General features: G+C 35.0%; 3 protein-coding genes across 5 annotated transcripts in view; 2 read left to right on the forward strand and 1 right to left on the reverse strand.

Annotated features, from left to right (window-relative positions):
- The window catches only part of LOC144843092 (E3 ubiquitin-protein ligase MYCBP2-like), a 43859-nt gene extending 28087 nt beyond the window's left edge, over positions 1-15772 (forward strand). For both annotated transcript variants that reach the window (XM_078699781.1, XM_078699780.1), the window contains 21 exons: positions 146-2110; positions 2742-2912; positions 3351-3547; positions 3668-3829; positions 3921-4235; positions 4360-4578; positions 5049-5271; positions 5662-5807; positions 6084-6434; positions 6698-6960; positions 7154-7259; positions 7672-7791; positions 8024-8128; positions 8579-8707; positions 9197-9326; positions 9644-9747; positions 10035-10220; positions 10555-10662; positions 10980-11291; positions 11831-11996; positions 12571-15772. In XM_078699781.1, coding sequence (XP_078555907.1) covers positions 146-2110; positions 2742-2912; positions 3351-3547; positions 3668-3829; positions 3921-4235; positions 4360-4578; positions 5049-5271; positions 5662-5807; positions 6084-6434; positions 6698-6960; positions 7154-7259; positions 7672-7791; positions 8024-8128; positions 8579-8707; positions 9197-9326; positions 9644-9747; positions 10035-10220; positions 10555-10662; positions 10980-11291; positions 11831-11996; positions 12571-12686 — 5594 coding nt within the window. In that variant the 3' untranslated portion in view covers positions 12687-15772. The remainder of the gene's footprint in view (positions 1-145; positions 2111-2741; positions 2913-3350; positions 3548-3667; positions 3830-3920; positions 4236-4359; positions 4579-5048; positions 5272-5661; positions 5808-6083; positions 6435-6697; positions 6961-7153; positions 7260-7671; positions 7792-8023; positions 8129-8578; positions 8708-9196; positions 9327-9643; positions 9748-10034; positions 10221-10554; positions 10663-10979; positions 11292-11830; positions 11997-12570) is intronic.
- Positions 15773-16085: 313 nt separating this feature from the next.
- On the forward strand, positions 16086-23201 carry LOC144843107 (histidine--tRNA ligase-like). Of its 2 annotated transcripts, XM_078699816.1 has the most exons (13): positions 16086-16230; positions 16655-16833; positions 16971-17057; positions 17600-17719; positions 18435-18530; positions 19067-19192; positions 19716-19922; positions 20338-20431; positions 20711-20838; positions 21248-21320; positions 21452-21561; positions 21826-22002; positions 22450-23201. In XM_078699816.1, the coding sequence occupies exons 2-13, from the start codon at positions 16735-16737 to the stop codon at positions 22654-22656; spliced, it is 1524 nt and encodes a 507-aa protein (XP_078555942.1). In that variant the 5' UTR covers positions 16086-16230; positions 16655-16734; the 3' UTR covers positions 22657-23201. The 2 variants fall into 2 exon arrangements, with proteins under 2 accessions (XP_078555942.1, XP_078555943.1); XM_078699817.1 differs by lacking the exon at positions 16655-16833.
- The window catches only part of LOC144843130 (uncharacterized), an 83382-nt gene continuing 82250 nt past the window's right edge, over positions 22971-24102 (reverse strand). The window contains exon 5 of the mRNA XM_078699855.1: positions 22971-23865. Coding sequence (XP_078555981.1) covers positions 23800-23865 — 66 coding nt within the window. The 3' untranslated portion in view covers positions 22971-23799. The remainder of the gene's footprint in view (positions 23866-24102) is intronic.

A 24102-nucleotide genomic window follows, 5' to 3' on the forward strand; every position in this document is an offset into this window, starting at 1 on the left:
TCTAATATTGTGATAAACTTTAAAATCTATTGTTTTACCATCAATGCTTTTTACAGTGAAAATAATTGTGTATAATAAATGAAATGAACCCATAAACGATATAAATAAACTTTAAAACCTAATGTTCCAATTTCATTTGTTTTAGAAGTTCAAGAGATCCCTAAAATGGAGCCATTTGTTTTTGGAGGTGGTGGCCCATTTATGTCCAAATCATGGAGTGAAGAATCAGAGGGTAAAGTTTTTACCGATGAAAAACCACAAAATTTAGAGGATGAAACTTCAGACAGTGATGTAAAGAAAACTGAAAAGCCTCAATCTAGATTACTTGCTCAAAAAATTGAATCACGTTTCTCCAAAATGCGTGCTAGCTCACCTGGACGATTACAAAGAGAAACTGAGGCATCAAATAGGCAGGCTGGAACTAGTAGCCCTGCCAGAGTCTTAAGTAGAGACTCTTCTCCAGCTAGTAGGTCTGCATCACTTGATGGTCATTTCAGCATTGGCACTGGTTCTGGCCCATCATCTCCAAAAATGCAAGGATCTCCAAAAATGGTTCGAAAAGCAAGATCGCAGTATTCAAGAAGAGAACGTACATCATCACCGTCTGGTAAAGATCGGTCACCAGCTCGAACAAGAGGAGGAAAGAGAACTGAGATTAAAGATGTAGCAAGACCAGCAATAGCACCTTCTGTTGCTGAATGTGTAAGAACTGTATTTGCTGCTTTTCTTTGGCACGAGGGTATTGTTCATGATGCAATGGCGTGCGCATCATATCTTAAATTTAACCCTGGATTAACAAAACAGGCCGCTCAACGAGAACAGGACAAACAAGATAGTGGTAAAAACTCTAAAGTTAAAAATAGACATTCAATGGATTTATCCAAAGCATTCCAAGATGGTTCATTCCTGGCAAATATGGGAACGGTTGAACCAACATCAAATAAAAATGAAATGTCATCGCAAGCTAAGGAAGGAAAAGCTGCTGATAAACCAGTCAAGATATCGGAAATAAGATCCAAGTCTTCAGATCACATATCCACTGCAGCTCGTTCTTTGGAGGAATCTCTAAAATCTGCTGCAGCTTGGCAGAAAGACCGAATTCTTCTAGAAACCAAAGCATCATTATCTGATGATATAAGATCAAGGTCTTCCAGTGCTGGTCCAGAGGATCTTCATAAAAGCACAAGCTTGGAAAGTGCACGGAGCAAAACAGATAAAAAGACTGCTGCTGAAACAGAATCGGCTCTGCCATTGACATTGCAATATCTTCTGAGTTTCTGGGAAGAGTTGACGTCTGCAACTGTGAATGTTGCCTCTCAGAAACTGGTTCTCCCAAGTCCTGCTCCGATTACGAAATCCAAAGGAAGGGTTGAAAGACGTGAAAGAGAGAAAGAAAAAGAGTCTAAAAGCAAGAAGAAAGAAAAGAAATCCATTAGAGGGGGAAGAGGGAACTTGTTTGGAGAAGCTGCTGGAATTCCTGCAGGTGGATCTGACCAAGATGCTATATGTGATCTCTGTCATGGATCATTTCCACATCCAGTGACCTATCATATGAAGCAGGCTCATCCAGGTTGTGGAAAGCATGCTGGAGGGCAGGGATACAATAGTAGTGGGCACTACTGTGGTGGATGGGCTGGCAATTGTGGTGATGGTGGTATCGGTGGCAGCAGCTGGTATCTCATGTGTGACAAATGCAAGGAGAAGTATGTAAAAGAAAGACAGGAGAAAGCAAAAGAAAAGATTAAAAAGCTAAAAGTCAAACCACTTCCACTTAAAACACCAAAAGTTTTGCCACCTTTGGAGGCTCATAACGTCATGAAAGCAAACGCCATGTTCTTGTTGGACCTTGCCAGTTCTGCTGGTACATCTTTGGCTGGAGGGTTGAAATCTTTGAACCAATTGAAACGATTTGAGCTTCCCAGCGTCAGTGAAATTGATCCACCCTCTCTACAGCCTCAGTTCCCTCTTGTGCCTTTCAAGTTTCTGAACCTGATGGAAGGAAACCAGGTTGATCAAGACTCGCAAGACAGCGCTGGTAACGCCTTTCACCTATCTGGTGAAGATGCCAAGCCTTTGCTGGAAGCATTGTCAACCGAAGACCGTCAACTAGGTAAAAATTGCTTTTTATCTTAGAACAATTTAGAGGAAGAGTGGGTAATGGAGAGGGGGACACTTATGAATATATGAATATGTCGTGTATATGGCCTGTTCATTCTTAGTTATTTACCCGGGTAAGTTGGTTCCTAAGCACCAAAGTTAGAGATAACTGTGCCTATAAAACCAAGGCAATCTAACAACAGGACACTTAGCTGGCCTTGCCGAGATAGGAACTCGTAACCATCCTTTGATTTTATGTCTGGCTGCGACAAATACCAATGGTACTGTACTATGTACATATTCTCTGTGACGCCCAGTGTCTGTTAAGGGTGCGTGAGACTGATCATGTCGCAGCCACAGATAAACCCTTTGATCTCCGGAGCTCAGCATTTTGTTAGATTTTCTTGATAAAACCACCTTACCTGGGTAAATAACTACACATGAACATGCCCATAAAATTCTTTTCTATCAATTTATAAAGCTCTGTCTACACTTTATGTGACAAAAAATGTGATGTGCCCATATATGGACATGATGATATCATATCAATACCGTATTTGGAAATATCACTACCATATTTGCGCACATGAAACTTTTTTGGTACTGTAGACAGCTTAAATACATCTTCTTATCATATCTTGCAGGTAATGTTTCATTTGGACCACCGCAGCACTCTATCTCAACAAGCTCTTTGGCTGATCAAGACGCTCTACAACGTGTCATGTATGTGCGATCCATTTCCATGACAACATCTGGAGAACAATATGACGGCAAAACAAAAGTTAGACGACGCATTAACAGTGGAAATTCTTCAGGTAAGTAGAGTTAGGAATAGCATGTAGTTAACACATTTGATATCTCTAATCTGAATACAGTAAAACCCCTATTAAGGGGAACACTTTCCCATGAAATGAATTAAGGGCAATATATGTTTAACACCATGGTCAACCTTCATCAGCATATACTTCTTAAAAACAACAGTGCAAGGCACCAATTACAGGTTGATAATAAAATATACATTTAAAAACACAAAGATAAAATTTATATAATAATATCTCCTATTAAGGGGACACTTTCCTGAAATGAAATTAAGGGCAATATAAATGTTACTATTTCATTCTGTCTCGGATGGTGTCCCCCATAATAAGGTTCTACTATAATTAATGCGCAAGCATGTCCAGGAATGAGTTGCATACAAAATATTGTATTAGAAGTTTGAATTAAGTCTACTATAAATTGTTGTTGCTTTGTAGCATCTGAAAGCGGATCATCATTACTTCGTCGACCATCAGTGCTACTGGCTAAACTCATGGACAACAGCCCAAGGAATTGTAGAGCACTGCATCGTCCAGTGATGACGTTCATTGCGCAACGACATGATCTTGAAGGACTTCGATTGGCTATGCGTCAGGCTGTTAGAAAAGCAGCTTGCAGAGTGTATGCTCTACAGGTAAAATATATAAACATAGAGGAATGATATAAAACAGATTGTAAAATTGAAAATGTAAAGCATTAATTTATCATCATTGACCTTTTTTAATTTTTTCTTCTTTATTTCTCTTATTTCCAGGCATTTAACTGGCTTCTTCGTAGTGTGACCCAACTAAATTGTTTGCATGACTTACTCTGGCACTTTGTTGTCGGCTTAGCTCCTGCTCCGACAGAAAAGGAGGAGGAAAGTGATGAGAAAGAGAAGAAAAAAGAAAAAAATGCTGCTAAGGAACCAGATCAGGTAATATATATATATATAAATATATATGGCATCAGAAAAAAGACCTCCTTCTTTCTACGATATTTAATAATTCAATTTGGTTTTTTTTTAGGAGAAAGACAACATAATGTGTGAACACCCATTGTCTGACATCATCATAGCCGGAGACGCTGTAAACCCACTTCCCACCGCATTCCACTCCCTTCTGCAGACAATCTCAGACATGATGATGCAGCTTCCAATTGGCAGTGCTCTCCAGCAGATGGCAATGAGGTGCTGGTGTCTGCGATTTCAACCTGCAGATCATATGTTCTTGCATCATTCCCATGTTTTTAGTAATATTAATAAGATCCTATCGAAATCGGAAGGTGAGGTGGATGAGGGAGGAGCAGCAGTAAATGGAACAGCCCTAGAAAAGAATCTGCAGGTACAGTGTTGGTTTCCATGACCATTATGTCTCACATCCCTCTGCTAACTTGAATGAATAACAGTTCCCTAATATTAAATTATAAGAAATGTGTTTAATATAAAATTGATTTTTCACATATTAGAACACAGTGGAACTTCTTAAAGACCTGACCGGTCAAGTGGAGATCCGTGTCTCCAGTAGAGCAGCGATGTGTTCCAGTTTGACCGATGGTGCTACAGAAACTTTCTGGGAGTCTGGAGATGAGGATAGGAACAAGACTAAATGGATCAGTCTTGCAATATCTAAAGGTCTTGTGGCACGAGGTGTCATGCTTCATATTGACAACTCAAGAGATCTGGCTGTAAGTTTAATTAAAATGCTTCTAAAAGTTAGATGAAAGTAAAAGAAAGGCAGATGTCCCAACTTGGAAAAGTGAAATATCAAGAGAATTATAAAAGCATTGCTAAACAAGAAAGGACACTATGAAAATTGAAAAAAAAAAATGTAAATATAGTGAGGGCACTAGTATAACAATCTGCTTTAATGTAAACAATGCATATGCCATTTCCTTGGAAAATGTGTTGGGAAACTTGCCTTAGTTAACAAACTAGGGCCTGATAGAGAACCTAAATTCATACATTATCAAGAATTTTTTTCCATCAAAAATAATCAGCAGAAGTAGTCCCATAGTAGGAGGTGGCAGAATTAATTGAAATATGGGGAGTCTCCCACAATTGTCGGGAGACTTCGGAAGGAAGGAAGTCTAGTCCTATATCTGTCTGTCTAGAATGGAATATTCATTAAACAAAACTAATTCTTTATACTTTTTAGAACAAAGTAACCCAAGTGACATTTCAGGGAGGTAGCAACACTGAGGACCTGGTTACCCTACAAATGATAACCCTTGATCATCGTCATTCAGGATGGATAGCATGTGACCTTATGGACCTTGATCATGCCTTTATTAAGGTCACGCTTAAAGGACCTGACAACCATGTCAGAGTTCGACAGGTCAAGTTCCTTGGTTACCAAGATGGATCTAGTATAAGTATAGGTAATCATCATCTGTTATTTGTTTTTATTTTTTACATTTTTTTAGATGTTAGTATACACAAGGCTTCAAAGTTGGAAGCTTATCATAGTTAATTTATTGGAAAAAAACGCTAGGGAATCTATGGAGAGCCAATAAATATCCTGAAGATTTACTCTAAAAAAATTTGAAAGTCTACATGGTATAAGCAAACATGTTTTGTCCATTGTATTGAGTATTACTAGACTTAAACCCTGTCTACACTATTAAACTTTATGTGACATAAAAATGTGATGTGCCTATATATGGACACGGTGACATCATATCACTACCATATTTGGGCACATCACACTTTTTTTGTCAAACTAGTTTGAAAGTGTAGCTTTAGTCTAATTCAATATTTTGTCGCTTTAGGGCAAGTGCCAGCGTTGGTTGCCCAACAGAAGAATTGTGAAGCAGAAACATTACGAGTCTTCCGGCTTCTGACCTCTCAAGTTTTTGGTAAATTACTAGCAGAAGACATGGCCAAAAATGGAAAAGGCAAAGAAAGAACAAAACAAGTAAGAATACTGTAGTACTATTTATTACCATTTTCATGCTATTTATGGTCACTGTCACTATGGCGTCACTGTTTTAAAAAACAATGGCATACATTTACATTGTATTCCAAGTTCCACTTATATTCCAAGTTTCCTGGACTTTCTGCATTCTCACTCCCGAGGACGATCAAAGCATATTGAAACGTCGAGAAACGCAACAGTTCTTTTCAGAACTAATATACGTGGTGTACCGCAAACTTTATATCAACATACATTGTTAATGTTTCTTGTATACAGGATAGTGGTGATCCCGACCTAAAGGAACACATGGTTGGTATCCTATTCAGCAACAGTAAGCTAACCAACCTACAGAAACAAGTGTGTAGTCACATAGTGCAAGCCATCCATAAAGAGACCACAAAGACTCGAGAAGAATGGGAGTTTAGCCTAACCAAGCAGGTAGAAGGTGGAGCACAGACAGAAGAGAAGCAGATCTCGTCTGCTGATGCTTACTGCTTTGAGCTGCTATCCATGGTGCTGGCTCTTAGTGGATCAAGTGTTGGTAGGGTGTATGTAGCTCAGAAGGCTAGCCTGGTGCAGGATCTTCTATCCTTGTTACACACTGGTTCTCCAAGAGTCCAGAGACAGGTATGTGAAACAAATATTTAATAATTATATTTTGGAAAGAACACTGCACACAATGTCTTACTTCTAAATACTAATAATTGTGATGATGTACATTTTACATATTGTACTGATTGTTGTATAAGCCTGTCCTATAACGTGAAAGGGTGTGTTTATACCCAATGTTTATCTTGCCTATACCCACCTCAGTATGAAAACAAATATATAAGATTGTACAATTTAACTTCATTTCATTGTGTTAATGCATATTAATTGTATTTACTTAGGTAACAGCCATCTTGCGTAAAGTTCTACCAGAAATAACACCAAATCGGTTTGCGTCGGTCACTGGCTCAACACTACCGATAATGGACATCAACGTCATCACAACATCTGCGGAAAAACCGAAAGCCACGGAGGAAGAGGAGACAATTGGTGTGCTTGAGGTGTTCTTAGCTGTCATCACTAAAGCACTGACTGTGCAGACAAAGATGAAGGCAGCAGGTAGCGGGAAAGTTGTTCAGTCCATTACGCTGGCTTCTACCAAAATGTAAGTCACATATCTGCAACATATTTTGATGGTCATGTTGTGACATCTTTCTATTACACTACACTACCATGTTAATATGTGACCAAAATACTGCTAGTTAAAAAGGAAAATTTCATGGAAAAAAAATGTTTCGACATGAGATGTGGTTTATCGGAGTTCTTGACTGATACTCTATTTTGATTTCTTGCTTTAGTAATGGAACAGACGAGGGCAGTAGCAGCAAACGATGGTGGATCAGAGGCAGTATGTCACACAGCATTGCTGAGAGCATCATTGTCCTTATCAAAGACATTGCCATGGTAAGATAAATTGCTGATATTCAATTTAACAAGATGGTAATTGAATATTTTTTAATTGTTTTATTTCATATGCATTCAACAGCGAGTAACTTAACAATTACAGGATGGATAAACTATTTTATAATTTATCGTGCTTATCATTTGAGGTTTGGGGAGTGGAGTTGAAAGAGTTATAACCCTGCCACTTGGTCAGGATTGAACCTCTGACACTAGGTCAGGATTGAACTCCTGGCCTTGGGATTGGAAGGCAAGCATGTTACCCACCAAGCTACAGCTCCACTCCTACATGAAAACATGCATCCAGAGAACATATTATTCAGTATAGTATGATACTCAATACTATCCACTTTTAAGCATGATGATAATTAATTTCAATTTAGTTAAGTGATGGTTTATTCCATTATTCTTATAGGGGAAGCTTGGAGATCTTTGGGCTAGTGTTTGCAAGGCAGCCGTTGCCGAGGCTCTACTTGCCCTCACAAGAATAGAAGAGTCCAAACGAGTTCCTGCTGAATGCCTACAGACGCATACAGTAAGTATACTGCTTTATATAATAAATATGTATTGTGGTATAAAAGCATAAAATATTATAGCAAAAAAAACATAAATATGCCATTAAAATTTGTGACGATTGTGAGAACCTGTTGCACATAGTTAATTAATTAATTTAATTTATTAATTAATGTAGAATATAAAACATATATGGACCTCATTCATGAACTTACAGTACTATGATGCTTTTTTATATATTTTTATCAACACAGCTATGGTTGTCATTGGCTAGTCTTTGTGTTCTAGAACAAGAGCATGTAGAGAGGTTGTCATCTAGTGAATTAAGCAAGAAAGATGGGCAGGCTGCCAAACACAAGGTAATATATAAGGAACCTGCGTTAAGAAAAATCAGACATTTCTAGATTATCCCATTAATACCTAAATAGTCATATAATCATTAAGAAATTGTAATACTACAATCCACTCTCTTAACACCAGACTCTGAAAACCGTAAGCTCTCCCAAAACCAGACTTTTCTTGAGGTCCAAAAAATTGTATTTTTACCATTAAGAACACATTATTATTACCAGAAGTTTAGGAAAATTAGACATCATATTAAGCCAGCTCAAGAATGTCAAGAACTGGAATAATTTGTTTGCTGTTCAGCTCTGTCTACACTATCAAACTGTATGTGACAAAAAATGTGATGTGCCCATATATGGACATGATGACATCACATAACACTTTTTCTGTCAAACTAGTTTGATAGTGTAGACAGAGCTTTAAGGTTATTTCAATTGTTATTTATTGATTACTCTATTTCGCAGCCATTGTGTGTGAATCATGATGATGGTGAAACGCCAGCCATCGTAAGCTGTAACCAATGTGGTAACCTATGCGCTGACTGTGATAAGTTTCTACATCTTCACAACAGAACAAGATCACATCAAAGACAGGTATGTTGATATTGTAACCCTGTAACTGATTGTCTCTCGACTATAGAGGACGTTCACGGAGAGACCTCGTTGATTGAGGAGGAGAGACTCGTGTTGTGAGGTCAGGTTGTGTTTATGTTGGAACAACCCAATAAAGTGATGTATTTATAGCTACTGGATGTCAAATCTTTATCTTTTATAACTGCCACTATACGACAAAAGTCATTGTTTTGTTTCCCAAAAACAACTCACCAAAATTTAAAGAAATTCCTTGCGAAATTGGCCTAGAGCATTAGGTTATTTCTAGGCTAGGTCTTAAGCTCTGTCTACACTATCAAACTAGTTTGACAAAAAAAGTGTGATGTGCCCAAATATGGTAGTGATATGATGTCATCATGTCCATATATAGGCACATCACATTTGTTTGTCACCTAAAGTTTGATAGTGTAGACAGAGCTTCAGAATTGTATTAAACAAATGAATAAAGTTTGTTACATGTTTGTTTTTAAGGTATTTAAGGAAGAGGAGGAAGCGATCAGGGTTGACCTCCATGAGGGGTGTGGAAGAAGCAAACTGTTCTGGGTCATGATCTTAGCAGACTCTAAAACGTTAAAGGCAATGATAGACTTCAAAGAAGCAGGTAAAAATGTTTTTATTTTCAGGAAAGTTTCATGGAAGTGTTTATTCATCATAATATTTATATATGTATCAACTAAGTGTGCTTTTTTCATTGCGTCATCATGGTTAGATATTAAAAATGACTACACTGCTATATTATACATCTGTATACAATTCTTTACGTTAAGCCATAATAAATATGTACGTTTGGGACGTTTCGACTTGTTGTCAACAAATCTTCATCTGGCAATGACTAGATGTTAGTTGTTGCTAAGAATAGCTTTATATTATACATGTTTCTTTTGAAATATAAAATAAATCTTTCTATTTACACTGAAGGAAGTACGAGTAACAGTCATGGTTCATCGGGTCGAGGGTCATGTAGGTTTTGTGGAGGTAATGCATCCGGTTTGACTGCTAGTGCAGTATGTGAGGATTGTCAGGTAAGGAAATGTGGCATAATAGACTACATATTTAGATATTTAAACTGTATGAAAATGTCAACAAATAAAACAAATTACAATCATTCTCTATAATTAGTGCTGTAATGTCTATGAGCGCTCGCTGGCTAAACCCAGGGGCCTTACGAGCCCATGATCAGGGCCTAGAGGAAAAAGAGGAGACCCTAAACCAATGGCCACTGATTATCATTGTCATTACCACATTCAATCTGTTTTCTTTGTACTACTTTATATTACAAAATTACAAATTTGATGTATAAAATTATCAGGAGTATGCGGAAACTGCATGTACTAAGGTACTACGTTGTGAACACATCTGTGGTGGTCTGAAGGGCGAGGAAAAGCATCTTCCCTGCCTACAGGGGTGCAGTAATGACCCAACTTTGAAGCAAGACTCAGATGATATGTGCATGATATGTTTCACTGAGGCTCTATGCTGTGCACCGGCTATCCAGGTCAGTCTTATCAAATACATAGATGTTAATCACCTAAAATCAACAAAGACGTTATGTGTCACTTAACTTACCTATAATAATAATGGTAGTCCTATATAGCACCTAATACAATGTTTCTAAGTGCTTTACACACAAAAATGATCCATAAAATACCCTAAGATAACCAAAAAATGAAGAAGAAGCAGAGGAACCATTTACACTGCTCCGTTCTCCCATATGAGAGCTGGTCGGGATAGAATTCACAGGAGATCGAGTGAAAAAGGCATATGTCTATCCATACCCTACTAAAATAAGAAGTTAGTAAATTAATACTTTGTTTTTTTTCTTGACATAGCTTATGTGTGGGCATGTTTTCCACTATCATTGCTGTTTATGTGTTCTTGAAAAGAGGTGGGTTGGACCACGAATCACCTTTGGATTCGTCTTATGCCCAATTTGTAAGGTATGTACTCAAAGAATTGTATTTCATTTTTAATTAATGTGCGTTCTGCAAGTTCGAATTATTTATTGACTCCCTAAGATGTTCAAAATTATAATTCTTTACATCATACTGTTTTCCCCTAATGTTTGTATTGTGTTATGTAGAACTGTATTTTTGTGATTTATGTTAATCAACTTCCAAACCTCTATTGCTTTATGATGTGTACCAAAAATCAAGTGGTTATCACTTTTCCACTGTCAGTGTGTCGTATATAAACCTCTTTTGTCTGGAGAGAAATTTTGATTTATAAATATTTGTACGGTATATCCATTTTTCAGGTTGACATAGAAAACAAAATGTTAGAATCTATACTAGAACCAATCAAAGCCCTGAAGCAAGATGTGAAACGGAAAGCCCTAATGCGATTGGAGTATGAAGGCCTGAACAAGTGTGAAGCTATTACAACCCCAGGAGCTCGTTTCCATCACGATCCTGCTGGCTTTGCCATCAACCGATATGCTTACTATGTTTGCTTTAAGTGTAAGAAGGCCTACTATGGTGGTGAGGCAAGGTGTGATGAGGGTGGAGCCCAGGAATATGACCCTGCAGAACTTGTTTGTGGTGGATGCTCAGATGTATCAAGGGCTCAGGTAGATCCTGCATTTATGTTTTATTGCCCACATCTCTTTATAATTATTGCATTTAATACTCAGTACTGTACAGAATGTTTTCACTGGTTTTATACAAGAAAGTTAATGAAAAGAAGATAATTAAGCATTTCCTTTCCCCCTTCTCTACCTCAAATTCAAATTATGATATATAATACCAGCCTCATGCTTCCTGTATTGACATAGGAGATAAGCCCTTTTCTGTCTTTGTTGTACGTATAGTGGTAATTTAACAAGTTGCTATGCATTAAGAATATCATTAATTTGTTTGAAACAGCTTTAAAGCTATTTTACTGTTTCTTTATGGAATCCATAAAGAAACAGTAAAATGGCTCTAAAGCTCATACCAATATATTTACAAAACAAAATCAATAAAAAGTATAAAACAAAAAAGTCACCATAACAATCATAATATTGTAAAATTATTATTGTTAAACTTATAATCCAGTAAACTTGCAAGTACAAAATGGCTTTATTGTTCAACTCAAAAGTTAACTGTTTTTTATTTTCCTTTATTCAAGATGTGTCCCAAGCATGGTACAGACTTCCTGGAATACAAGTGTCGTTATTGTTGTTCAGTTGCTGTGTTCTTTTGTTTTGGTACAACTCATTTCTGCAATGCTTGTCATGATGATTTCCAGAGAATAACAACTATTGGTAAACAAGAACTGCCTAGATGCCCTGCAGGTAAATATATCGAAGTACACATATAGCCTGTGTACACTGTAAATAACCAGTTTATGTACCTGTTTCAAGAAGGTAGCTATAACAACTGTACTACAGCTGTACAACTGACTTGAAGAGGCCTTCTAATATGGCATGTGTACATTTTAAAGAACCAATTCATATAGCTTCTGTGGGCTTTAAAGAGCCAGTTTATATGGCTTCTGTGCACATTTTTGTGATGAGTGGTTACAAATTCAAATCCATCTACAATGTAACAGCAGTTATGGCGTCAGCTGTTTCTCTCTTATCTCAGGATTCACACACACACACACACACACAGTTCTAGCATAGCTTCAAAGGGATTAAGACACCAATAATCCTTTTAGGTACATGCTGCAAACTGCAATGCTGAAATAGAGAGAAAACAGTGTACACAAAATTCTCTATGTCATAAATTGCATAGTTTGTGATTCAGAATATAATACCAATATAAATATTTTAATGCTATGTATATTGAATGTTATACATTGTCATTGAAATATAGTTCATTCAATTGTAAACCAGTAAAATAACTGTCATGTTTTTCCTTAAACAGGTCCAAAGATCACACAAATGGAAGGAGATGAGTGCCCTCTACATGTCGACCACCCACCTACAGGCGAGGAGTTTGCGCTTGGCTGTGGTGTCTGCAGAAATGCTCATACATTTTGAGAACAAGTCAGCAACTGATGGTAACCCCAATCAGCAACCATACTGTTAGGCCAACCGATGAGGTGCAATAACCCAGTACATGATCTGGTAACCACTACAGGAATCAAGGCCTGCTGAATGAAGTCCTCAAATGGAGTCATGACTTCCAAAGCATCACATTAGCAGTCTTCAATTGAAGTGGTTTTGATCGATTCCAATCCACTAATAACCACTAAAGCAATCCTTTTTGATTTTGCTTTCATGTGTTGCATATGCAATTTAGTATTTGGTATGTAAAAAACAGTAACCAATATTACAACATTCAAAATGTGACAAACCACCAGGATAAAGTTGTATTTCAAGGAAATATAAATATAAATTGATGTTAGTTAATTCTGACTTTTTACGATTCCTGTTCAAGTTTAATATTCACAGAAGCCAATTCCTGTGTTCTGTGGATGAATGTATACCATCTTTTTCACATCACAAAGAATTGTATCAAAAATACATTGATTATTTTGTATGTATTTTTATGTTTTGTTTCTCAATATTAATTGCATAATGTTATGCTAATGCTCGGCCAAATATTTTTTTTTTATTTTCATCAATTTTTGTCCAGTGCTAAATATATTGATGAAATTGGGTTCTTATTTTGAGGCTGATCAATGCATAATTGAAATATTTTTTTAATTCTTATTGTATTTTTCATTTCTTTTCCATTTTTAATATTCACTGAAATTAGTATTTTTATATAAATATGGTTAAATGCTCATATTCCTATTGGTATTATTATTATTTTGAAATGGAAGCTAAATTAATCATAATTAATATCTAAGTAACCTTGATATCTTAGAAATAGTATACAACAATAACAAAAGAGATGAACATCTTTTTACTATTGACAATCCTTATGTACCTTTTTTTCTTGTTAGAAATATAGACCGCTAGACTTGTTGTTCAGTATTTGTACCTTTCTGATGTTTATTTTAGTGTGAGGATGTTGATGAGATGAATTCATATTATAGGATGGCGAATTAAGGTGTTGGTGATATAGTTCATGTTTATATAGAGGTATCGCAACCACACGAATACAGTAACGAAAACGAATACATCATAAATGAGTTTTATAATTCAGTAAAAATCTGTTTCGTGTGGCAACAAAATAAAGAATACACTTTGCTGAAAATGAAATAGGGATCAGCTCAGACGTTTCACAATGTATGATGTTTCCGTTATCGTATTTGTGAGGTTATGAAACCTCTCTTGTGTAAAAAAATAGGTAGTTATAGTAATAGTAGTAGGTGTTATGGCTATGATACTGTACATACACTGATGTGTTAAACGTACACTGCTAAAGTAAAACTTTATACATTTGTGATATACTGTACTGTACAAGTTTTGAGTTGTAATTCTATCATTTGTTGGGCCGCTTAAGTAAATATATTGTATAGTTATAATATTGTTCTACCAGGTTTAAATTGATATCCTATTCATTGTCTTGAAATTCATTACAGTTAGTGTACAGTTTAAATGTAGTTATAATAAATAATACTGTACCATGTTATGAGTTATATCTCATTCCCACTTCTGAAAATTCATAAATAAAAAAATGATTTGTTGTATGCTGTACCAGCCATGTGTAGGCCTGTGGTACTACTTTAATATAATTATTATACAGTGTAGTAATCTATACTGGTCTGTAGTTGTATAGTTTAGTTGTAGTAAATACTGTAGTGTAGTGATATCTGTAACGGGTTATGAGTTCTCAAGTCAATAGGTAAATAGATAAATTGCTTAAATATAAAATAGTGTACAGTATACTTGATCGAATGTTTTAGTGCAATGTTAACAAAATTACATGTTATGTAAAAATATTACCATCATATTCATGTATACTATATTATAAGTCTAGGTTACTTAATTAGATTTCGCATAATTTGTGTTGATGATATATGAAATAATTTTATGGAAATTATTTATATTGGTTTTTCATGGTGTTTTTTACTTTTAGGATAAAATAATTTGAGTTTTTAGTAATGCGCTATTTACTAAATTTAAATATTTGTTAGTATATTATTGCTATAAATATTTTGTTTTCTTTTGTTGTTAATTTTAGTGTAGTAATTATAATTACTAGCAATATTTAATTTATGTTTACATTCTGAAATTATAATTTAATTATTTTTTAATACTAACATGATTTCTTTGTAAGAAAATGTTAAAATAATTTAAATGATGGGTTATATACCGAATCAACGGACCGCTTTTAGATTGTAAATTTTAAATATATCATAAAATTGTGATACGACACCCATCTATAGTGAGTCGGCCCTCGCCTCCATCAAAGGCGTATACCACCACCAACATACATTAGAATCTCTCTGTTGGGATATCCCTATTAAGGGAACACTTTCCAACGAAATGAACGATATAATATACACTACAGCCAAACCCTATTCAGGGACACCCCTAATAAGGTGAGACTTTGTTGAGTCCCTTAATAGGGGTTCTACTGTAGAGAAATCCCTCCCCCCATCATGCATCTATTTCATGATGTGTATTTGTTAATAGCATAATGCTATGAATTAAGTATATATTTTTTAAGCATTACTTAATCAGTATTTTGTTTTATGGTGTCTCTATATTATGCTTCATGCAATGTAGCTATTCATGCTATGCAGAGTGAAAAACTATCAGCTTCATGTTCGTTGTTTTCTTTAATGTTTTTGCTAAGCAATATAAGTAAACATCTGTGACAATCTCCTATGCTGTGTTTCAATGTATTGTTCATAGATGAAATGGTGGTTATATAATAATTAATTACACAAATTAAATACTATAGTGAAATAGTAATAGATACACATATATTATTGACAATAGAATATTCATAGATATAGAAATGTGTACAATAGAGTACAATATTGTAATAACATACTATTTAATTTAAAGCTCTAATAGTTTTATCAAATTATTTGATAACCTGACAGAATGATCAAAGTATTACTTTTCCAACCCATGTAAAAATATCACTGTTTTTTTAAAAAGGAAATGTTCATGGAGATTTATTTGTTGATTATCTACACAGTTTAACTGGTTCAGTTTGAAAATAAATGCTCAATAAATATTACTTTATTTTGTGGTGTGTTTGTTAGTTAACTATTCAATTCTTTCTCCTATTTTCAACAATCATTAACTAAAATATAACATGAACTACACCACAGCACAAGTTCTGTTCTCATGTGTTATGTTTACCCACGATTTAAACAAAAAGCAGAGTGGGGTGGATGCGCCGAATGAAATGAAAACAAATAAAAGAACGAAGGGAAAAAAGAAAAGTTTTGTGAGAAAAGTATTATTACATCATCGAGCGTGCCTTTAAAAAGATTACGTCATCTTCTTCTATCAACCAATCACAAAGCTGTTTCAAAATGAGAAAAGGAAAAAATTCACCCGGTGTTAAAAAAACAGCATGGACGCATCAGCTAAGGCCGAAGTACAAAAAGAAATTACTAAACAGGGAAATATTGTCCGTGAATTAAAAAAACAACAAGCACCTAAAGATCAGGTTTGCACATATTTAGCTTAGATGTAATTTTGATGGATCGAGAGTGAAAGCTAGGTTGGATAACCAATGATGAATAGGCGTAGGCTAGGCCTGCTGGCTGGCGAACGTGAGGTTCGAAATAGAGAATTTAGAGGGATGGGGGCTGAGATTCACCAGCTGTGCGGAGATGTTTGGCATAGATAGGCCTAGCCGTACATTAAGTCTCAAATCAAAATGTACAGTACTTCCTTGTGTACCAGATATAGTAATATATAATTGTCAATGTTTTTCGCTTTCTTCTGTCACTTGATGAATCAAACTTGTTAAAAAGAATGGGTTTTTTAATTAATTCAACAAAATTATTGTTTATTTTTATTTTCTCATAATATATTATGTGGGTAAATTACATATTTATACCCAGTTCTATTCCCTGTGTCCCGACTAGGATTTCTGATCAGAATTTCTTCTTATTTCACCATCACATTTTTGGTTGTTCTACTACCTGTGGACATTCTCAATCTGCTAATGGCACTAACTTGGACAAAACTTTATCATCTGCGACAACTTGGACGTTCAAAATTATTAACACGATGTGCTTCAACACAATTGACTGATATTCCACAGGTTAGTACATTAATAATGTGGATAATGAAATGATTTTAACTTTTAAAGAATTGTTATATATAAAATGATGCTTCATATTGTATTAGTCAGACTTTTTTAAAGTTGTGACAATATAACCTATTTACTTTTCTACCTAGATCGATGAAGAAGTAGCTAAACTTCTCGCTTTGAAGGCCAAAATTCAAGATGCTCAACCACAAAAATTTGTTCTCAAAGTTCCAAAGGTAGAATCCATTATTATTAACACTGTAATGTTTGTGCATATAGGTGGGATCCAAGATACCTGAAATTCAAGGCAAAGATTAGATATATTAAAAAATAATAGGCTCTTTTTTTTAACCTAAAATTGTGCCGCCTCTCCTCAATTTTTCATTGCCATCCTGTAGATTTGTCTACTTTTGAGGAGGAGTGCATATCAACCACATGCAAGCTAGAGGGCGTACATGTGTTTTAATTCTATGGATAAATCCAAAATAAAGAGAATTGAAATTAAACTCTGGATATGAGGATGAATAAACATTCTACAACCTATTAATAATATAAATAAATGTATATATGTCACTGTCACTTCATTCTTAACATGTGTTAATAGTCTAATATTAAATTATTAAAATAATATAATGATACAGCATGGAGCTACATAGATACAGTATGAAACAATTTTGTCCACTTCAGAGATGTGCACGCACCTTCATTTCATCTACTTTTATACCTTATTTTATCTATCTAGTTTTGAAAATTAATATTTAAAACTGTTTATCTGTAGGGAACAAGAGACTACAACCCAAAGCAGATGGCTATACGTGAGAAGGTGTTTAAGACAGTTATAGAATGCTTTAAACGTCATGGTGCAGAGACCATTGATACTCCTGTGTTTGAGCTAAAGGTAAACATCCTAACGTACAATATTTCCAGGAACAAGAGTTCATGACCGTTTATAAGTAGTACTTATAGAAACAGCAGGGTATAACTGTCCATTCATGAATATTACTATTAATTCAAAAGCTGCCTGCATTTTAATGCCTCTTGTAATATATTGTAATTGATAGTACAATAGACTCTCCCAATACCGGACTCCCTTAAAACTGGAAACTCTCCCAATACCACACTCCCTGGAAACGAAAAAATTCTCACAATACCAGACCTTTCTTGAGGACCAAAAGGAAATCTTTTATCATTAAAAACACATTCTGATACCAGACTTTCTAAAAAAACTATATATATTTGGCCAACCTAAGGTCGTCCAGTCTGTATAAAGATGAAAAGTTGAAAATTGTTCCCTGAATGGGATTGACCAGTGTGAGTGAGTGAGTGTTCAAACATATATTCCTTTACGCTCTGTCTACACTATCAAACTAGTTTTACAAAAAAAAGTGTGATGTGCCCAAATATGGTAGTGATATGCTTAAATATGGTAGTGATATCACATCATCATGTCCATATATGGGTACATCACATTTTTTGTCACATAATTTTGATAGTGTAGAGAGAGCTTTATACTTTTCACAGGAATAGAGGTGTCCCAAGGAAGGAGTTCTAATATATTAATCTAATGACAAATTCAAAAACCTGTACTGTACTTTTTGACATTTTTTTTGCAGGATACATTGACTGGAAAATATGGTGAAGATTCCAAGTTGATTTATGATTTAAAAGACCAAGGAGGAGAGATATTATCACTGAGATATGACCTTACTGTATCCTTTTACAAACAGGCAGAATGCTATGCTACCCTAGGTTCTTTTAAGATCTGTTTACACTATCAAAGTTTATGTGACAAAGAAATGTGATGTGCCCATATATGGCATATTTGGGCACATAACACTTTTTTTGTCAAACTAGTTTGATAGTGTAGACAGAGCTTTAGGATATTTTGATAAACATTTTTTGTTGAATTATGCAATATCATATAATAGTTATTCACTTTGACCAAAAATTGGGTGGGGAAAAAAATTATTTACTTAAAAAAATATTTTCATATTTTTCAGGTTGTAGATAAAGATAAAGCCATATGTCCACTTCTCAACTTTAGAGCCATATTAATAGCCCAGCATCAATAATTAACCAAACTCTGTTCTTATGAGTAAAAACATTGTAAAAAAAATAAATCAAATACGTAATTACATTTTTTTCAAGTTTTATTATACATCGTTAAATTATATTCACTTTAAACTTTTAGTAAAATATATATTTTTCATTCTTATATTGTTACGTTTTCTTAAACTTTTATCAGGTACCGTTTGCTCGCTATTTAGCGATGGGAAAGATATCCAACATTAAACGTTACCATATAGCTAAGGTGTACAGAAGAGATAATCCTGCTATGACGCGGGGAAGATATAGAGAATTCTACCAATGTGTGAGTTTTTTTATTTTACCTTATTTATAGAGAGTGACCCTAAACAGCGTATGCTGACAATCAAGAGGCCCTCATAATGAGTTATGATAACTCTCTGTGTGTGACAGTGGCTGTGTATAATACTACAGTACAACCCCCTACTCGTCTAGAAAGATGTACTAGGTGAACATGAGCCAGATGTGTACACTGGACCTACGGTTTATAGTCCTTATACGAAAAGACTTATTCTACCACCAGAACCATAGAGCGAGTGAAGCTCGAACCCTTGCCGATGTTACGGCTAGGTATTACAGTTCCACTGTCTTAACCGCTTGGTCCCCTGTCTGTCTGCCAGATGCTTGGTTGTCAGTGAAAAAGGTCTGAATACCCAGGGTGGTTTCTAAACTAATTTTTTTTTTAAATAACATTATTTTTTTTATCATTTATGAAATATCTAGAGCCCCTATCTCTCCCCCCACCCCCACACACACCTAATCTATAATGCTGAATCTGCCCCTGACAGTGACTGTCTTTGATTTGATAGGATTTTGATATAGCTGGCCAGTATGACCCAATGATACCTGATGCTGAGTGTATCAAGATTGTTTACGAGATCCTTGACAATCTGAAACTGGGAGAATTTGTGGTGAAAGTGAACCATCGCAGAATCTTGGATGGCATGTTTGAAGCGTGTGGAGTCCCAGATGATAAATTTAGAACAATCTGTTCATCTGTAGATAAACTAGACAAGGTACTATAATTTCTTTTATTTATTTTAAGCTCTGTCTACACTATCAAATTAGTTTGACCAAAGCAATCTAACAACAGGACCCTAAGCTCGCCTTGCCAAGATAAGAACTTGTAACAGTCCTTTGATCTTATGTCTGGCTGCAACAAATACCAACAGATACTGTAATATGTATATATTCCCTGCCGCAAACTGTGTCTGTTAAGGGGCGTGGAACTGAGTGATCTGGTTTGGTTGACTTGGTTTGACAAAAAAGTGTGATGTGCCCAAAAATGGTAGTGATATGACATCATCGTGTCCATATATGATAGTGTAGACAGAGCTTTAGATTTGTTTCTATGTGATTGCTAATTTTTGCTAATTTTCTGTATGATTTTTTGTTGTAGTATTGTTTAATAAACATTTTTTTACATGACAGACCCTATGGGAAGATGTACGATGTGAGATGATAAATGAGAAGGGTTTAGATCCAGACGTAGCAGACAAGATTGGGGCCTTTGTAAAACTAAGAGGTAGGTTGCTAAGAATTGTATTACAAATTCTGACCTATAAATAAAAACAGACTGATTCTCTGACAGAACAGGTTAGCTGATGATTAATTAGTTTAGATTTCCTTTCATATTGATTGAATCACCAATTTTGTGATTGATTATTTATTGGTGATTGATTGATTATTTATTGATTTGTGATTGATTGATCATTTATTGATTTATGATTGCTTGATTATTTATTTATTTATTGATAATTGATTGATTATTTATTGATTATTGATTGATTATTTATTGATATAGGTGGGAAAGAATTAGTAGCACAACTTTGTGAAGATGAAAATCTGAAGAAAAGTAAAGCAGCCATGGAAGGCCTAACAGATATGAAACTGCTACTGCACTACTGTGAGCTATTCAATGTATCAGACAAGGTAAATATTGAGCTAGTGTGACTGGTAAACAACTACACTCCCTCAGCTTCAAATGAGACTTATGCTCTGTCTACACTATTAAACTAGTTTCACAAAAAAAGTGTGATGTGCCCAAGTATGGTAGTGACATCATCGTGTCCATATATGGGCACATCAAACTTTTTTGTCAAACTAGTTTGATAGTGTAGACAGAGCTTTAGTTTATAAGCATCATATATTTTATCCATCCAGTAATTTGCAAGTGAACGTTCTGTTGGATGTGAAAGAAATAAAAGTTTGGGGAAAAAATGTGACTTTAACTGACAACAAATGTAGTGGCACCATGCGGCTTGGTTTAGAAAGCACGAGTTTCCTATCCTTCAATTGCCAGATCGTTTTGAATAATTTAATTTGCATACTATTTTTACAGGTGTCGTTTGATCTTAGTCTTGCCAGAGGATTAGATTATTATACAGGTGTTATCTATGAGGCAGTACTTAAAGGTGAGAAATTAGTAATTTGCATATTTAAATGCAGGTGTAATATGTAAATGATTTTCAGTTTATTATTTGTATTCATGTATCGATTAAAATTAATTTATGTGTATATTAACAGGTATAATGTTTCTTAATAGGTGCTGAGTTAATACCAACCAAAGATGGCGAACAGGTCGGAGTTGGTTCAGTTGCAGGTGGAGGGCGCTATGATGGTCTTGTTGGAATGTTTGATCCCAAGGGTAAAAAGGTAAAGTCTAACTTCCTCGGGCATAATCTTTGTACATACATTTGTTAGAATTTGGGAGGTGGGACTATACATGGAGATTCCTCTGTGCGAAGGGTTGGGATTATACCTAAGGTGGGACTATACCCAATGAACTATGGAACCTCAAGAATATCAATAAGGCCACAGAGACACATAGTTACAACATTATAGAAAGAAGCAGTTGTGGACTCTCCAGAAGGTGCAAAATTGCTTAGCATAATAATAATATTTTAATTTGATTACAAGGTTCCCTGTGTTGGTGTGAGCATAGGTGTCGAACGAGTGTTTTCCATCATGGAAGCCAAGGCCGCCCAGGAGAAAGTGCGTACTACAGAAATCGACATCCTAGTGGCGTCCGCACAGAAAAACCTGCTGGAAGAACGCATGAAATTATGCTCTGAATTGTGGGATGGCAATATAAAGGTAAGAATAAATGCTCTGAATTGTGGGATGGCAATATAAAGGTAAGAATAAGTAATTAATATACCTTTACCAGAGCAGTGTTTTAAAAGTTTTACCATTGAAGTAGCCATGTTTTTTTCCAAAATACCAGAGAATATGCTATATGGACTAGAATCTGTTTGTTCCTGTGGTCGTATACATCAATCACACTTAAGTGAGATATTTCCCTTTAAAATACTAAATATTTCACTTAAGTCGGTAAATATTTAAGGAATTCCCTAAACTGGTATCCACTTTGATGGGAGAATTTATACATTTTAAGTGTGTTTCTCTTATCATGTGTGAAAGGTGAATTGAACTGGGCCTCACAATACAGTGTGCATTGAAAATGTTTTACCTTTTATCATAATTATTTTCAGGGAAGGGCAATACAGATTAACTTAACACAATTTTTGTTTTCTTTCCCAGGCCGAAATGTCGTACAAGAAAAATCCAAAGATGTTAAATCAGCTACAACATGCTGAGGATTCTGGAATACCGTTTGTAGTAATCATTGGAGAACAAGAACTAAAAGACGGTGTTGTCAAAATTCGGAACACGCTTACACGAGAAGAGACCATGGCTCCACGGGCAAATATAAATGAAGAACTTAAAAGAATATTGTCGGCATTGTAAAGAAAGACAATTTAGAAATATACAACTTTTCTTTTAATTTAAATACCTAGGTAAGGCCAATGCATTGTGCATCCCAGGCCAAATACATTTGGCTAGTGCTTGTAATGTGGAATCGGTGGTGTCATGATGGGAAAAACCAATAAGTACACAAGCATAGATTTGGAATCAATTAATCATGTAATTTCTATTTTTTTCTAGCTTTGGTGGTAAACATCTACTGTTTATTTATGGAAGTTTATTTCATTCAAATTTGTAAACATACTTCAATGTATTTATTTTGGTATTTATGCCAAAAAATGTAGTCCAAATTAAATCTTTTATAAATGTTCAATGAATATTAAATAATGTGTACAAAGTAAGAAAATTCCAATTTATGTAAGTCAAAAAAATATAAATTCAATTGTATAACATTGACACTCATGAAAAGTTATCTGGCTTGAGTAACAACAAGGTTAACACCTACCTGCTTAACCAATCTGCTAGAGGTTCATAAAGTACAAAGTACTTCACGAAAAATGGAAATAAGAACAATTTGATTTTATTTATTCACGTGTTTGTCTTTATCAAATACAAACAACTATAATACACGGTATACATGTTTTCTGATTTGCATTTTATCAAACCCATGATTTTTGCTAAAGTCACATTAATCCTGAGCAATACCTTTTTTTTTTGACAAAACTTTTCTTAAAGATAAAATAGGTTATTTGTTGGAGGAATTTTTTTTTACTTAACCAATTTGTAAAAGATTTTTACACAGCTTTCAGTTATAGCAGCACAATTGTCTGACCTTTCACTCTATTTTTCATCAAGTTAGCATATGTTTGTATTCAGCATTTTGGTTGTACTGTACTGTGACCATTTACCACCTTGCCTTTTAAAAACAAGCATACATATTATACAATATCACTGTACACTATATACAATTTTACTGTATACTTTATACAATATATTCAACAGCATACTAGTCACATGTTCAGAGACAAGAAGATCATTGGTATGATTTGGTTTCAATAGCTGTAATCAGTGTATTGGTAACTGCACTTCAAATACACCCATTCATACTCCACTCATTCAGTGAGGATGGTACCATGTTTGAACGTCAACCCTCAAATAATATAAACTGCGCCAATAACTTTGTTATTACATCATCATCCACTGATGAGGAGAATCAGATGGGCCTGCTTCATTACTTAAATCCATCTCTACCTGAAAATAATTAAAATGCAATTGTTATATCTTGGTGCTCTTTCAAAGATAAGGTCCAAGCATCATGGTCACATGATAATGGGTAGGGAATGGAGAAAACTAAAAATTATCTATACTATGGAGAGAGTTGTTACATGTTTGTTATACAAATCTTCGTTATTTACCCAAATACACATGTAGTGGTATCAAAATGACTGGAAATAATATTGTACTGGGAAGGTTTTGAGCTACAATGGG

This window comes from Antedon bifida, chromosome 5 (genome assembly GCF_963402885.1).
Source record: "Antedon bifida chromosome 5, ecAntBifi1.1, whole genome shotgun sequence".
In the NCBI taxonomy this organism is placed as follows: domain Eukaryota; kingdom Metazoa; phylum Echinodermata; class Crinoidea; order Comatulida; family Antedonidae; genus Antedon; species Antedon bifida.